At 38.5% G+C, this 17773-nt stretch overlaps 1 protein-coding gene across 3 annotated transcripts in view; it reads left to right on the top strand.

The window, feature by feature from the left end:
* mri (mrityu) overlaps nt 1-17773 on the top strand; it is a 188868-nt gene that overhangs the window by 43626 nt on the left and 127469 nt on the right. For all 3 annotated transcript variants that reach the window (XM_067146974.1, XM_067146976.1, XM_067146975.1), the window contains one exon: nt 1635-1852. In XM_067146974.1, the coding sequence (XP_067003075.1) occupies nt 1635-1852 (218 nt within the window). The remainder of the gene's footprint in view (nt 1-1634; nt 1853-17773) is intronic.

Consider the following 17773-nt stretch of genomic DNA (forward strand, 5'->3'; position numbering starts at 1 on the left):
ATACTTAGATTGTTGGCTTAGAAACATCCATTTTTATTCATAATGACTAAGAGAAACATACCTCTTCATCATCACTGGTGTCTCCCTCATCTTCAGTTTCCTCTTGTACGAGTGGTGGTGGTGGTGGTGGTGGTGGTGGTGGTGGTGGTGGTGGTCTCCACAACTGACTGGTGTTGCCATTGTCTGTATCATGCTCTCCGTCAGATTCGTCGAGTGTATTAATAACCTCATCCAAATATCTTTCGATTTCATGTTCTAAAAATGTTGAAAAATTAAAAATCATAAATCTGAATTAATATTAATTAAATTACTGTACCGTTTATTCCAGTCATGTAGTCATATTTATATTGTTCATTCAGGTGCTTTAGACCTACATTATTTCAGTATACAACAACCACTAACTATTCACTTCATTGGATAGTATCATACGAAGTGAGTCTCGAAGTACAGAATAATGTACTACAGCAAATATCTCATTCTCATGCCACAATGAGAGATGACAATGTTCATCAAATACTCTCATATTAATAATTGAAATTTAAAGACAAAGTCTAATAACATTAACCTATCAGATCTTGAACAGGACTTCTGAAATTATTATTTACCTTGCAGGCTGCATTTCACATGCTGCCGTGAGGACGACACCATTTTGTGAACTTTGTCCAGAGATGTTGACGAAGCTTGTTAAGAAGTTTGAGATTCTCTTCCTAGATGTCAGTAAAAGCTACGCAACAGTATAAACGTCACTGATACTTCCTGCCATCTTGCGGAGAATTCTTTTAAACTTCCAGTACAGTATACTGTACTAGGGGTCTCAGAAGGCTAAAAGGAGGCCCAGTCTGATAAGTCTGGCAGCAGAGCGCTGGACTTCTGAGGCGATGTTTGTGGGTTCTATCTTGGATCAGTCTGGTGTTATCTGAAGGTTCTCAAATACAATATCCACATGTTAGTAGATTTACCAGCTCATAAATGAACACCTGCAGGACAATTTTTGGCATCTCTGAAAGCTGTAAAAATGTAATTCAGTCATAAAAGAATAACATTATTTAAACACCTTCAAATACCATTGTACTGAGCCGGGATCAAACCTGGTATCTTGTGCATCAACTCAGCCCGGCGATAAGATGATCACTATGGGTGTGTTCTGCAGCCATTGGATAAATTGCACCAAAACAGTCAGCGAGAGGCCAGAATTAACATCAGACCATGTGAGGCCTCACATGTCTATGATCAACTAGAATGACCAGGATGTGACAACACATTTCACTTATTTTAATCTCGTCAAAATTTTTGGACAGAATGTCATTTGGTTATTTCAGTGCACTTTGATTGCCTTATTGCTTTCAGACCAATGTAGGTAATGTGGACAAAATGACTGTAAAATGTTGGAAAGTCAAGGAAAATTGAATTAAGATTTTTTTTCTTATAGACATGAAATTTGTCATTTCCATGCCTGAATCTTACCAGATTCATTACTAAATGTTGGCCTGTCAGTAAATAGTTCACACTTATGTATTTAGTTGTTGACTCTAGATCAGATACTTCAAAAAAAAAAATGAGTTTATGTTATATGTTTTTGTACATTTCTAAATTGTTAATAAATAATATAAAGTTGTTTCTTTGTTTTATGCTAGGATGTTTAGTTCAGGCATAGACTTCACCCATCCTAATGAACGAGGAGAATATGAAGTTGCTGATGGTATTTCTGCCACTGTTTTCCGATCTATCCTTGAGTATTACAAGGGTGGACTGATTCGATGCCCTCCAACAGTATCTGTTCAGGAACTACGAGAAGCCTGCGACTATCTTCTAGTTCCTTTCGATGCCAGTACTGTCAAGTGCCAAAATCTTCGTAAGTTGCCCTGCTTTAGAACCCACTATGTGAAGTATTTTGTTGATATTAATTTGCATTTTATCTTGTTGGAGCAGGATGGGTAGGAATTTGTTAATTTCATTAGATGATCGCATTCTTTAAAATTGTTCGTGGGTACCATATTTGCTCGCTTGTAACATTCCTTTTTTTTTTCCTAATAGGCATAATAGGTGAAAATTTCACATAGTATAGGTTAGGTTGGCACGGTTTAAAAGCAGAAAAAGAAACATCTAGCGTCTTTAAATCAGCACACAACATAGTTATTTAAAGCTATACTTTATTTACACAAAAAGTTACATTAGCACATTTAAACATTTTTGTATCAGTCCCCTCCTGCAGTTCTACACACGACTGGTCACATGACTAAATGCTGCACGTGCGGTACAGTGAAGCTCTGGTGCACTGAGTGCAAGGCTGCATAGAATTGCAATGTCCAAAGTCTTGTGACAAAGTGGTAAAATCAAATTATCAAATGAGAAGGTCACCCAGTTCAACACAATGTGCTGTACATTTTTCAATTGTACCCTATTTTACAATGGAAATAACATGTTTCCACCCATCATGGGGACATCTTCAGTTCCTGAATGTGAAACTCATTATCACAAAAAATACAAGAAGTCCATTTGCATACTTAAAATTAATGTTTTTTATTGTTATATTGCACATGTAATCCGAAAAAAGTTTTAAATTTTCTGTGTTGTTACTGTCTGGCAGTTTTTAAATAAGGTAAGTACTGTCTATAAGCATAAATATTTGTAATCTGTGTAATACTGTCACATAACTTGTTTCAGGAAAATAAACAATTATTAATTAAAAGGATTTAAAGGATTAATTGAAGGATTTTAAAGAACTTCATTTCACTTCATTTTAATAAATTCATAGGCCTAATAAATCAGTTAACTTCCTCAAACAAGTTATGTGACAAAGTGTTGCACAGACTACAAATACTGGTGCTTATTGATACTAAACTCTTTTAACAACTGCTGGACAGTAACAACACAAACTTTAAAAATACTTTTTATAGGATTTACATGTGCAATACAACAAAAACATTATTTTTAAGTATTTAAATGTGCTTGTTATATTTTTTGTAATGAGTTTCACATATAAAAAATGAAGCTGTCCCCACGATGGGACGGAACATGTGTCCCCAGTATTGTAAAATAATGTATAATTGAAAAGTGTAATACAAATTGTGGTGAACTGGGGAGACCTTCTCATTTGATAACTTGATATCATAGTCAACACAGATAGTAAAAAGGATGAAATTCATTAAAAGCAGTGGAATTCAATAATTTTGCCAGTATAATATGATGGAAGCTGCTGGCTCAGGGATGTCCTCTGAAAACTTAGTACATTTTGGCATTTAAAGCATTCTGACCAACGTCTACTTGCTTTAAAAGCCTTCCCTGCAATACCAAGACTTTGTGTAATTTCATGCAGTTCATGCACTTTAAACTGTATCATTTTGTGATTTACAATGTTGCCGTGGTCTCTTGTTTCTCTAACTCGCTGCACAATGTTTATGTTGACATCTTCTTCGTGCTGCAAAAGGAATTAGATGTTTCTTTTTGTTTTTTACTACTGTACTTGCCGCCGCATGCGACGTAGAGTTCGGAAGCTAGAAGGGCATTGAGAAATCTAGGGCAGTGGGAGAGAGAGGTCAACGTCAATGCACTGAAATGTTACCTGCTGCCCAGTCACTTCAAAAATTTTCCCCTTTTGTTTCTGATAATGGTTAAAAATAAAGGGAGGTGTTATAGGTGAGTAAATAGGGTATTTTGTCCGTTGGTTGTATTTATCTGATATCCCTTGAATAGTGTTTATTGTAATTTTATACATTAATGTGCTGTACTTATTTACAGTACTTTAAACCTTTTTGAACTCTCGCACAATTTTGAAACTTTCTGCAGTTAATTCTATTTTGAGATGGTCTTGCTATTTTTCCTCACCATGATGAACATGAAGATATCAGAAAGTCAGTATTTCAACTCCTTATCAGCTTATGCTAAGGAAAACATTGTTTCAGAAGATAGCTTCTCCTGAAATAATAGTTTCTGAACTATAATGAGCTAAAAATGTAAAATCATAGATACTGTTGATAGAACTGTGAATATTTTGGTAACATCATAATCTTTAAAAAATTAAAATTCAAAGGGTATGCTAGAATGTATGTCTTTCAAACAATAAGGCTTAGCCATCTATGTTAGTTGACTGATAACCCTGAACAGTTGCAGTTCCTGCTTATACAAATGGAGAAGGCTCTGAAGATCTCCTAAATAAAAGCAAAGACAACACATTTATTTGGAATTGTAATCACAGAAAATGAGATCTTCTTTTGTAATTCGTGAGTATTTGTAGGTTGGTCATCTGTCTTGGAAAATTATTTCAAAATGCCCCATATGTAGAAATCTGGGGAGCAGTAAGGGTATGGGAATGGAGTTCCTAGAAATTAGGTGATATCAAAATGGCCGTTGCAGAAGGGTGACTTCCTCGCGGTGTGGCTTGTAGCTTCAACTTGCTACAGAGAGGTGTAAGTTTCTGGTGTGACAAAAATGGCATGAATCCTGTATGAAGGGGTCTGTGTAGACTTTATTTATAAGCTATAAATTTCATTTTTGCTCCATATTGAAGTGCAGTTTTAAGAAATAAATTGACAAGACTATCTGGTCCACTGTTTTTAGATTATGTGCAGCATCCTCAATAAAATATGGGCTCAGTAATCCACGACCGGACATGGCGCACCAAATCGTAACCCGTATAGTGGTTCGTGTAGTGACATAAGTCCGTTCAAACCCCCCCAAAAAAAAAAAGAAAGAAAAGAGTTGTTTGACAGTTTATATGGCCATCAAGCTGAATATGGGTTTTGTCTGAAAACCATACGTTGCAGAATAAATCTGGATCCTCAAAATGTCATCCTCTATCCTCTATCCTCAGCTGCAATACTGTAAACGGACTTGCTCATCCCTTCTGTTAGATGCTGAGCAACTTGAATGTGATATACAAATCAACTAGCTCCTTAAACATCTGCCGTATAGACCTATCACTCAGAGTTTCAATGATGTCTTTAGGGACTATGTTTCGGAGACTGTAAACCTATTGAAGTTGTCCATGATATTTGGAGTGGCTGTTCTTGGTCAGCTAGTTGTCCTTTTTCTTCATTAAAATAAAACTGATCACATATGATAGAACTTCTCAACAAGTAACATTCTGTTATTTGGTGCCTCCTTATCACATCACTCCTCGTACTGTTCATTAATGTGATGCAAATTCAACCCCTTCTGATGACCTACTCTCTATGACTAGAAATAATATTGCACTTTAAACATCATCTCCTCTGTTATGAGAACCATAATCCCAGAAATCAGTATGACTCTCAATACATAATATGTCAAACTATTGTATATAATAAATAAGTACTTTGTTGGTAGGGAAATGTGGACAGCAGATGAGCAGTAATTTCAGTGTCATTTGTTTTGCAACATTTCTTAGAACATGATTAAATGATCTCGCTGAATTAAATGTCTACATTCACTTCTTATACGTGTGGATTGAAATGTCAAAATTTTGTTTCTTGTTCGAAATTCAAAATAAACCTTTCACTGGATTTCCATGGCATCCAGCTCAAGAAAAACGAGAGAAGAAAACATACAGAGTATGAATGAAAGTAGTCTCCCAAGTTTCTTTCAGATTCGCTTAAATGCACAATAAAATAGTAAACTAAGTCTGGTTCATTAAGTATTAAGATGTTCTGGAAAGAAAAATTGGTACTAAGTGACTAAAGTAAAGGAGTAATAATACTTATGGTTTGGGCGAGTTGGCCGTGCGGTTAGAGTCGTGCAGCTGTGAGCTTGCATCCGGGAGATAGTGGGTTCGAACCCCACTGTCAGCAGCCCTTAAGATAGTTTTCCGTGGTTTCCCATTTTCACACCAGGCAAATTCTGGGATTGTACCTTAATTGAGGCCATGGCCCCTTCCTTCCCACTCCTAGGCCTCTACTATCCCATCATTACCATAAGACCTATCTGTGTCGGTGCGACGTAAAGCAAATAGCAAAAAAAAAAAAAAAAAAAAAAGTACTTATGGTTCCTCACCCCTTTGTAATTTAGTTTTATGCATCCTACCGCATTCACTTCAAATCTGAAGTACATCAGTCCTTCTCCCTAAAATGTGGTAAACCGAGCTCGATAGCTGAAGTCGCTTAAGTGCGGCCAGTATCCAGTATTCGGGAGATAGTAGGTTCGAACCCCACTGTCGGCAGCCCTGAAAATGGTTTTCCGTGGTTTCCCATTTTCACACCAGGCAAATGCTGGGGCTGTACCTTAATTAAGGCCACGGCCACTTCCTTCCCACTCCTAGCCCTTTCCCGTCCCATCGTCGCCATAAGACCTATCTGTGTCGGTGCGACGTAAAGCAACTAGCAGAAAAAAAAAAGTGGTAATATAATAAGATTTGTGTTTACGGGCTAAAAACTGGCAGGAATCGTGAGTGTCACTATTAATTCATTGTTAGTACCCCGAATGAACCTGTAAAATGAGCACGGATACAAAGAATATCTGCCTTAAAACAGGAGGTATTCATGTAGACTAGGATCTGATATTGTATAGACTGGAAACTACTTGCTGCATTTCAAGTGTCTTGCAATAGCTCACTCGGCACGGGCACGGAGTTGTGATAGTGGATGGTGCTCGGAGTTTCAGATCCCACATGAGTGTTTTTTTACAGCCAGTTGACTGGGATGTGGTAAGGTTGTATACTTGATATTTTCCAACAAGAAGAATAGTTGACGGTGATCGGAGGTTCAGATCCCAGGCCAGTGGGTTTTTTTTTTTTTTCTCCAAGCTCTGTGATGTTCGAATCACATCCTGCCGTGGTCAAGGAGTGGTATGTGTTACAAGAACGGTGGTAGGTTATCTTTGAGAAACCGCAGATAACGTTCTCCCGTCAGAGGTCCCTCAAAATAATGAAGACTAATGAGGTGATCACACACGATGCTATACCATATGTTCACGCCCCACTGTACCTGAAAAGCTGCCTGTCTAACCCAATGGGGATTATCCACACTCCAGTAATGCATATTGTGTCAATTAACAGTTCCACTGTTGTGGAACCGCGCTTCGTCCATAAATAACGTGACATTTCTTGTATCTCTTAAGTGGAGCATAGGGCATCAATGAACTTCCGCCAACAGACTCTGTTCTGCGCCATCGTCCTGATCTCGATCCAGGTCTTCCCTCCTTTCTCCATCCCTTCTGCTATTACACTCCTCCTCCATGTGTTCGTTGGTCTGCCTCTTCTTCTGCTACCTTGTGGGTTCCATTCCAGGGCTTGTCTTGCTATGTTGTCTTTATCTCGCCGTAATGTATGCCCGATCCACTTCCATTTCCTACAACGCATTTCAATATCAGTGGGTGTTTGATGGGTTCTTCTCCATAGCTCCTCAGGATGTTCCTCAGCTTCTGTTCACAAATGTTTGAAGTCTGCTAATCAGTTGTTTGTTAGTCTTCCATGTTTCACACCCATAGAGCAGTACTGGCTTGACATTTGTATTGAAGATGTGTAGTTTGGTATAGATGTTAAGTTCCCTTGATTTCCAGATTGGTCTCAGCATTGCAAATGCTCCTTTAGCCTTATTTATTCTTTTTCCTATATCCTCTATAGTTCCTCCCTCAGGGGTGACTATACTTCCCAGGTAGCAAAACTGCTTGACTTGCTTGATCTCTTGGTTTCCTAAAAGTAATAGTGCCTTGTTTCGGCTATTATAGCGCATGTCCTTCGTTTTCTTTCCATTTATCTTCAATCCCACCTCTGATGCTTCGGTTTTTAAATCATTCAGCTTTGCTTCCATATCCTTAAAACTGCTGGCTAGCAAACATATCATCCGCAAAGTCCAAGTCCTCCAACCTGCCTGTCAGTCCCCATTGAATTCCTCTTCGGCGATTCATTGCCTTCTTCATCATAACATCCAGCACTATCAGAAATAGTATAGGTGACAGCAAACATCCTTGCTTAACTCCTGTGTGTACTGGGATGGGCTTAGACAACATCCCCTGATGTAAAACTTGACATGTGTAGTTCTCATACATTTCTTGGGTTATCTTTATAATTTTCTTTGGGAGTCCCAAACTCTTTCATGGCTTTCTACATCTTCTTCCTCATTACACTATCAAACGCCTTTTCAAAGTCTACAAATAGTAGATACAGTGAAGATTGCAGCTCCGTGGATTGTTGTATAATTATGCGCATTGTGTTGACCTGGTCTGTACAGGAATAACCTTCTCTAAATCCTGCTTGTACTTTCCTCAGCCTTGAGTTAACTCGCTCTTTCATCCTTTCTAAAATTACTCGTGAGAGTACCTTACTTGGTATCGAAAGGAGGGTAATCCCTCTCCACTTATCACATTCTAATAAATCTCCTTTCTTTGGAAGCTTAATCAACAGTCCTTTCTTCCAATCTGTGATGATCTTCTCTTCTTCCCAAATCTTCTTGAAAAGTGGGTACAGAATCTCGACTGAAGTACCCACATCCACTTTCAAGGCCTCCGGTGCGATATTGTCCATACCTGCCGCTGTGCCATTCTTTAGTTGTTTGATGGCCCTTTGGATCTCTGTTCTTGATGGTGGTTCTGTACTGATAGCAGCATCTTCCTGCTCTTCTTCTGTCATCACCTCTGTTTCCTCTTCCTCGAATGTTTCACGATTCAAGATCTCCAGAAAGTGTTCTCTCCATCTTTCTAGCTGTTCCTTTTATGTGGACAATAATCTCCCATCTTTGGCTTTCAATGGCTTGTCGGATCTAGAAAACTTTCCTGTTAGTCTCTTGGTAACGTGGTAAAGGGTCTTCCTATCATTGTTTTGTGCTGCCGTCTCAGCTTGTGCTGCAAGATTATTGATGAATGCTCGTTTGTCACGTCAAAATCTCCTCTTCACTATTTATTAAGTTCATTAGAGTCAGTTCTAGCTTGTACCTTCTCTTCTTGTGTTCTTGCGGTATTGAGTCTTTTGTTACATTCCTTCCTTTGATTCATGGCTTCCCATGTCTCAGAAGTAATCCATTCCTCTCTTCCTCTCTCCCTTTTGCCTAAGACCTTTTCACAGGTATTAATGTAAGTACTCTCTATGCTCTTCCAGTTATGTTCAATATCCTGTCCTCCTTCCTCTCTTAGCTGTTGGAATCGGTTAAATTCTAATGAAGAATATTGTTGCACCTCCTTATCCGTCAGTTTATCCCAGTTATACTTTATCGTCCTCTTCTGATGTATGTGCCTAGTACTTGCAATCTTCAGTCGGAGTGTAGCTACTACTAAGTGATGGTCACTTCCCACATCTGCCCCCCCTCTTGGTCCTCACATCCAACAGGGAGGTTCGCCATGTCTTGCTGATAGTGAAATGGTCGATCTGATTCTCCGTTCTATGGTCAGGGGAAACCCACATCACTTTATGGCAATACTTATGAGAGAAGATAGTGCCTCCTATCACCAGCCTGTGGTTACTACAAAATTCAGTAAGTCTTTCACCATTCTCATTTCTATTACCTATACCATGTTTTCCCATTATATTTTCTACTCCTTGGTTATCATTGCCAACTTTCACATTCAGGTCTCCCATCAAGACCATAATATCCCGTTTCTTTGTCTTTAACGGAGTTCATTGTAACTGACCATAAAATTTCTCTTTATCTTCTTCTCCTGACTCTGTTGGTGCATTACACTGCATCATTGTAATTACTCTAACTCTTGATGCAAATCGAGCTACTACAAACCTTTCTGAGACTGGGTACAATTCTATCAAACTCTTCCTGGTCTTTTGAGTGATCAGTAATCCAACACCCCCCTCTATGTTCTTCTTCTCTTCCCGAGTACAGCAGCGTGTCCCCTTCCTGGGTCTTTATCTCATCGAACCCAGTCCATCTCATCTCACTCAAGCCTAGTATGTCCAACCTGTATCGCTTCATCTCCCTAGATACTTTAGCCAATCTTCCTGCCTGCCACATTGTACATTCCACATTCCAGTTCTCGTGTCTGATTTCATGCTAAAGGTCAGATCCATTTTATCCATCTGGCTTCTCTTCATTGATGTTTCTGTAATAGGTTAATCTCGGGCGTGTAGGTTATTGGCCTTCAGCACCCAAAGCCTGGTGAAGGGGCTGCCTTCTAAGTAGCCAGACCTACTGATTTTCTGTCAGGGTTTCTTCCCTTAGCCTTTGTAGTTCCCACTTCTAACTGCAAGACAGCAGTTCCTGTTCTATTTTCCCCGAATAGGAGGGTTGCCTCTTCTGTTAGTTCCACCGCTCTAAAGTCCCTCTTCTCCGCCTTCACTGCTGTTGAGGTCTTCACCATAACCCTGGCAAGGGACCCTTACATGGGACTACCAGCTGGGTCAGCTGGACCAAGGTTTTTTAAAGAGGTGTTACTCCTCTATCACTCGCCCTTTGTCCTGACTTGTGACAGGCAGAGCCTGGCTTCCTAAACATTGGGCCCAGGTTGGTGTCTTTGTCCGTAAATATGATGGTTGCTAAACTTGCAGGACCAGTGTCCACATGCTTTGAAATCATGACCACGGAGCTCCTGGTGTAAGTGCAGATGGTATGGGTGAAGCCACTCGATAAGCAATATCTGCATAACAGATGCCTGGCTAACATTCGTCTCCTGTGCAATGGCCCGTGTGCTTGTGTGATGGTTGTTCTGAACAGCGTCCAGTATAATATCTTCGTGAGCAGACGTCACAGGATGATCTCGAACAGGGATGCAGTACCCCACAGGCATCGTTCCACACTTCGAAATGTCATACCTCTCAGTCGTCTATCCAGATAGCATTCTTGATACAGGCGTTGTGCCTGGTATGCATTCTGTCTAGTTTCTCCATAGATGAGTAACATATCCACATACTCATCACTGGAAAACGTCACGAGGCAGTGAATAAGCTTTGTATTGTGTTCTCTTGTGACTTGCCTCGAAGGATACCTATCTGCCGTCGCACGTTGGTACCGTTTCAATAGGGCACGCTTTGCCCTACCTGTGTTCTGTGAAGCTTGGAACATGTACGACGTAGATAATTGGTTACCTGTATCCTCTTCCTTGTCTTTTGAGTGATCAGTAATCCAACACCCCCTCTATGTTCTTCTTCTCTTCCCGAGTACAGCAGCGTGTCCCCTTCCCCTGGGAACCCAGTCCATCTTGTGTCACTCAAGCCTAGTATGTCCAACCTGTATCGTTTCATCTCCCTAGATACTTCAGCCAGTCTTCCTGCCTGCCACATTGTCTGTACATTCCACATTCCAATTCTCATGTCCGATTTTGCATTTCATGGACAGATAGAATCCGGAGTTCCGAGGTGTTAGATCGACTTGGAAAGAAGACTGAAGTCATGCTGACCATTAAAAGGCGGAAGCTGGAATACTTTGGTCATATAATGCGGAATGATAAGTACAGAATCCTACAGCTTGTTATACAAGGAAGAATAGAAGGACGTAGGAGTTATGGTAGATGACGAACTCTATGGATGAAGAACCTCATAGACTGGTATGGGTTGGACATGATGTCTCTCTTCCATGTCGCTGCATCCAAATTCAAGATTACCATGTTGACCGCCAATCTTCGCTAGAAGTTGGCACATTAAGAAGAAGAATTGTCCTAGCCACAGACTATCACCACCTCATGCTCGTCCAGTCCATCTCAGTATCCTCTGCCACGATACATACGGCCCATTTCAGGGCCAAATAAACAAATCGTCTGTGAAAGCTATCAGTATGCAACCTTACCACATCTCAGGAAATTGGCCGCAAAAGAAACAGATTTTAAAAAAATACTCACATGGGATTCAGACCTTCGGGTACCATTCACTGTCACAACTCTCACAGCACCCCTGCCAAGTGAGCTGTCGCGAAGCTAGACTCGCAGCGTGCGGTTTCCAGGTACGTGTTCTTCGTATCTGTGCTTATTTTACAGGTTCGAGAAGGTGCGCATAATGATTTAATAGTGGCACTCATGATTCCTGCTGTCTTCCAACCCGTAAACACACATCTCGTTATATTACCCCAGTTTAGGGAGAGGGATGTATTTTAGAATTGTAGTAAAAGTGGTGAGATGCATAAAACTAAATCACAAGGGGCTGGTGAACCACCCGGTATTTAAGAAATGCAACAAGGAGCTATGTGATAATTATTGAGGACTTGCACTCATTTCTCAGGTAGCAAAATATTTGTAAGGGTACTAGAAAAGCGACTGGGAAAAGAGGTGGAAAGACAATTACAAGAAGAGTAATATGGCTTTCAAAATGAAAGATCAGCACTAGACCCCGTCTTCAGTATGAGGCAGTTAATGGAAGAACATTGGAAATATGGAAAAGAAATGATGACATTCAATCAATCAATCAGTCAATACTGATCTGTATTTAAGGCAGTCGCCCAGGTGGCAGATTCCCTATCTGTTGTTTTCCTTGATGTAGAAAAAGTTTACAATAGTTTATCCAAAGCAAAGTTAAGGAAAGTAATGCAACAGAAAGGATTTGGAAAACAAAGAATATGTGCAACTAATTTAATATACCCTTTAGGGCTTAAGTAAATGGATAAATTACAGAAAAAAATGGTGGGCTTGATAACTTACCTGCTTACCTGTCCAAAATAATGCACCAAACTAGCAGTCGAATAGAGTGCGTGTCTGGTCCTTTTGACAAGAATGTTGATAGGACAAGTATACTACCGTATTATTCGTATAAATGAGGAACCACTTAAAATTCGAACCATTTAATTGACAAAAGCACAGTCAATTATTTAATCAAAATCAATGACAACATTATGCACTCGTGGTGCAGAAAATGCGAAGAATGGCTTACATTATAAATTTGAATGACAATGTTCATATGTTTTGACGGATGTGAGTTACAAACCATCACTCTCGTTTTTGTTCCGTATTGAAAACAACGATCTCGCCGAGTTTACAAAAGGAGTATATTTATTACCCCCACCTATTGAATACAATTAGTACCACGTTATGTAGTTCAATAAACATTGAAATTCTAAATTTTATGGGGACATGTTTCGCCCTTCTTGTATTGAGCATCATCAGCCTTATTAATTTAATCTTAAAACAGACATTGTTTAGAGGGCATTGACATTTATCATTTACAAAAATTAAACTGTGATTTCTTATGGTATTAACACTAAGGAATAGTAGTTATAAAATATGATGTTGGGACATGACATATACAACATATGTTAAATTCATTGTAAACAAATTTAAAATTTGTCCAAAAGAAAATTTGTGTCATATAAAATTCTAAAAACGGCACGTCTCATACTGAAGCAGATCCTCTTCGTAAGAAAATTCAGCATATACTTGCTTGGGGCAGTTGTCAGTGCATGTTCTCAATAGACTAAAATGGTTGAAACATTGCGGGTGAATTTTGTTTATTTTTTGCGTTCTGGCGCTAAAAAATATTGGCCGAGCGAAAAGGCGAATGTTATAAAATTATCTTCATTGATTGATCCAAAAAATTATCGTGATATTATAACCAATGCAAAAAGACATTGATGTGCTGGTAGAAGCTGCTTTTGAGACGAGTATATCCGAGTATTTGACAGGTATGTTTTGATTGTCACGTGAAAATATAGTCTTAGAAGATGTAGAACACCGAGGAAAAGAATGTGCTCCTTTGACGTGATTAACATGTACTCAAATATCCCTATCAGAGACACTGTCAACACCATCTATAATAACATCTGTAAACATAGTGGCCTCAGTAAAATGGAGATCTACGAATTCATGACACTACTAAATTTTGTTTTAGACAACTATTTCACTTTTAATAAGAAAATTTATAAACAGAACAGCCTAGCGATGGGTGACCCAATTTCGGGCATCCTAGCTTATATTTACATGGACACGATTGAACACACAAAAATCAGAACTAATATTAAAGGGATTTGTTTATGGTTGAGGTATGTGGATGACACATTCGTAATAATTGATAAGAATGTCACCAATAGCAGCAAAGTCTTAGAAAGCTTAAATAATATCAACCCTAACATAAATTTCACTAAGGATGATGAAGACAATGGCTCCTTAAATTTCCTAGACATAAAGGTGACCCGAACTAATAACACCTTTGAGTTTCAGATTCATAGAAAGCCTACACATTCATCTGTAACCATAAATAGTTCCTCACTACACCCCGGTTCTCAGAAACAGGCATCTCTTTATATATATTTTTCAATTATAATAAAATCAATAATAACAACAAATATTCAGGCTCAGGGGTCTTCAGGTTAACATGTTCCCAGTGTGGAATTTCATATGTTGGACAGACTGGACGAAGCTTCTTTATAAGATACATGGAACACTTCAATGCGGAAAAGCACAATAAATATTCGGCAATGGGCATGCACATGAAGGAAACTGGTCACCGTTTTACTACAATAGAAAAGGATCTTATAATAATCAGAAATATAAACAAAGGTAAACTTCTAAATGAATGAGAGTATATATATTTTTTAATGGACAAAACAATTAATAAAGATGGAAACCTTAATGATGATCCGGAAGTCAAGAGTCCCTTATATGTGTTAACGTCTAACCTATTAAAAACAGTCAATCCAAATCAGAACAGAGTCCCATGAATATTTAAATCCTGGTCTAGAACTCCCCTTATCTCACCGAATACTAAGCCTGAACTTGCCCCTCCAAACAATCCCCCTCCCACATTAACATCGACGTGTAATGCTACGCCTACCTCCGCTTCCCCTCAGCATTTCTCCTCCTCCTCTACCACATCGTTATAACACGAGGAGTAGGAACTCCAGACAGACCAACGCTGCTAATACAGTAAGATAGACATAATTACGGCGAATGAGTAAGTAAGTAAACTCTTTCAAGATTAAAATTATTGTGTCCACCTTTTCAATACAAATATATATTTTTAGTGATTAAATTCTACATGAATTAAAAACACCAGTTAGGGACATGTTTTGCCCTAGTTATGGGCATCTTCAGCCTATATTAATCTTAAGGTCAAGAATTAAAACTATAAACATTGGAACTTATAGTAAACTAAATACTAAATACAATTGTCTTATGCTTTTTACATAGTTTACAATATGTACAGTATGTACAATATGTACATTAACTTTGCCAGAATCTATGAACAATGAATTAACTTATTTTATAATGACTAGACATCCAATTGTAGATTGGATTGATCACAGTGTGAATTGGGGTTTCTCAAATTGTATTGACTAGAATTTATCACTGCATGAGTTGGGGTTTCTTCAACTGTTATGGTCCCCTGAGTCGTACCCGCTTTACATAATACATAATTCTTGGTCATTAATATACGACTTAAACACACACGTCAAACTCGTCTTTTTGTTCTTTTACAGTATAACCACATTCTTTTCCTCTGTGTTCTACATCTTCTAGGACTACATTTTCATGTGACAATCAAACATACCTGTCAAATACTCGGATATACTCGTCTCAAAAGCAGCTTCTACCAGCACAGCAACGTCTTTTTTTTTCATTGGTTATACCACGTTAATTTTTTGGATCAATCAACTTAATGAAGATAATTTTATAACATTCGCCTTTTCTCTTGGCCAATATTTGTTAGCGCTGGAACGCAAAAAATAAACAAAATTTACCCTCAATGTTTCAACCATTTTAATCCATTGAGAACTTGTGTTGACAACTGCCCCAAGCAAGTATATGCTGAATTTTCTTACGAAGAGGATCCGCTTCAGTACCAGGCATGTGCCGTTTTTAGAATTTTATATGACACAAATTTTCTTTTAGACAAGATTTTAAATTTGTTTACAATGAATTTAACATGTGTTGTATATGTCATATCCCAACATCATATTTTATAACTACTATTCCTTAGTGTTAATAACATAAGAAATCACAGTTCAATTTTTGTAAATTATAAATGTCAATGTCCTCTAAAGAATGTTTGTTTTAACCCCTTAAGCGGGGAGCTCGGTACACTCCGGCTCACTCCTAGGTGGGGAGCGATTTCCCTGCTTGAAGAAAATATTTAATTACTTGCTTAAAAACAATATAAGACTAAAATAAACTGCTGAAGGACTCTAAGAGGAATATTTACTTGAATATAGTGTATTTTAGCGTTGAAAAATCATAATATTTTAATTTTTCAACACTTTATGCAAGAACGTACTAAGTGATTTCGCACTATAATACTGAGCTGTTTTCTTCCTAATAGCAAAATTGTGGATTTTGTTTATACAGTAAATATACCTAAATATTTTAAGCAGTTTATTAACAATGTCTGCATGGAAAGAAACTTTTGTACATTTAAATTGTAGATTTACCAATTTTACATGCACTTAAAACATTGAGAATAGAATAAATTATAATACAACATTTTCTGTTATGCTGGTTAGCGCTTTTGTGGGATCCAGTTTATATACCTATAATTTATAACTGACACACAGAGACTATATACACTACACTGCACTACAGGTAATATTTACAGTCTTCACAGCGTTATGTCTTTTACAGTTGTTGAGTATGATACGCAGGGAGCAGGACACAGGGGCACTCTGCAATCCAGACACACAAAAATTGTTACGCTTTTCCTTTTGGGAAGCACACACCACACACTTCTTGCTTTCGTGGTTCCTTTTGCCTGACTTAGAAGGGGGATTCATTTCAGGAAAATGTTTATCCATGAATCTCATGGACGAATCTGGAGGATGTGCCCATACGATTCGCACAGGAAGTGCCTCCTGAGGAGTTGATTCTGTATAATTGTCCAGAATTTCTTTGATAAGATGTATTCTGAGCTGCAGATTAGTGTACTTTCCTCCATTCTTCCTGTGTATTATGAAGGAGTTGAACACCGTTAGATCCAGTAAATATGTACATATTTTCTGGTAATATTTCTTCAGTCTCTTTCTTGTAGTGGCATAAGTAACAAAGTATTGATCGGATAGATCAACACCCCCTATGTCATCATTGTAATCAATGCATACAAGGGGATTCTGTTTCGTCCCCTCTTTTCTATCAAAGACGGTCTTCATTTCGCTGTCATGGATGCTACTCAGCATACAGACTTCCCTCTTATCACTCCACTTGAGAGCCATCAACTTTTTCCGATATGAAACGGATACTTCTCCTTTCTTGAGATTCCGCTTCGTAACTTCTTTCGGGAGTTCCTTTTGATTACTTCATACAGTACCAACGGCGTCTGTATTGAATTCGTTCAGAATATAGAAAAGTTCTGGACTGCTGTAATAAATAATTGTCCATGCAGATAAGATACCCCCGATTCAAAATGTTCTCAGCCAACATAAATACAATCCTTGAAAGCTTCGAAATATTCCATATATCTACTCCGAGAACCTTGGAGAAGAGCTCTGTACTTTGTCCGGTATACCAGATCATGTTGCATACATACCCCGTTCCGGCTTTGCATAATTTGTATGATTCCATTCCGAAACGTGATCTTTTTTGGTATGTAAACCTTCCACCCTAGCCGCCCTTTCCATAACAAGAACCTCTCATCAACTGATACTTTGCCATCAGGGGTATAAGCTTCCGAAAATTTTGCTACCAGGTGGTCAAATACTGGCTTTATCTTGTAAGTTTTGGGAGGAATTTGTCCATTATATGCCTCATTATCAGAGAAATCTAAAAAGCTGAGGAGGAGGAAAAACCTCTTCTCTGTCATCAGCTCATAGAAGATAGGCCTGGCCAACAAGCAATTGCGAGAAAAATAATGCCCTAATTTAGATTTCTGTACAATACCCTGCAGCAGAAATATGCCCATAAGAAGCTTTATCTCGTCCTTATTTGTCAGAACCTAGTCTTGGTCTCGACTTCTTCGTTTCATCTTACTAAGATGGGTTTTATGTGCGATTTTCTGCTGGGCATAAAGGTTTGTCTG

Source organism: Anabrus simplex, chromosome 5 (genome assembly GCF_040414725.1).
Source record: "Anabrus simplex isolate iqAnaSimp1 chromosome 5, ASM4041472v1, whole genome shotgun sequence".
Classification (NCBI taxonomy): Eukaryota; Metazoa; Arthropoda; class Insecta; order Orthoptera; family Tettigoniidae; genus Anabrus; species Anabrus simplex.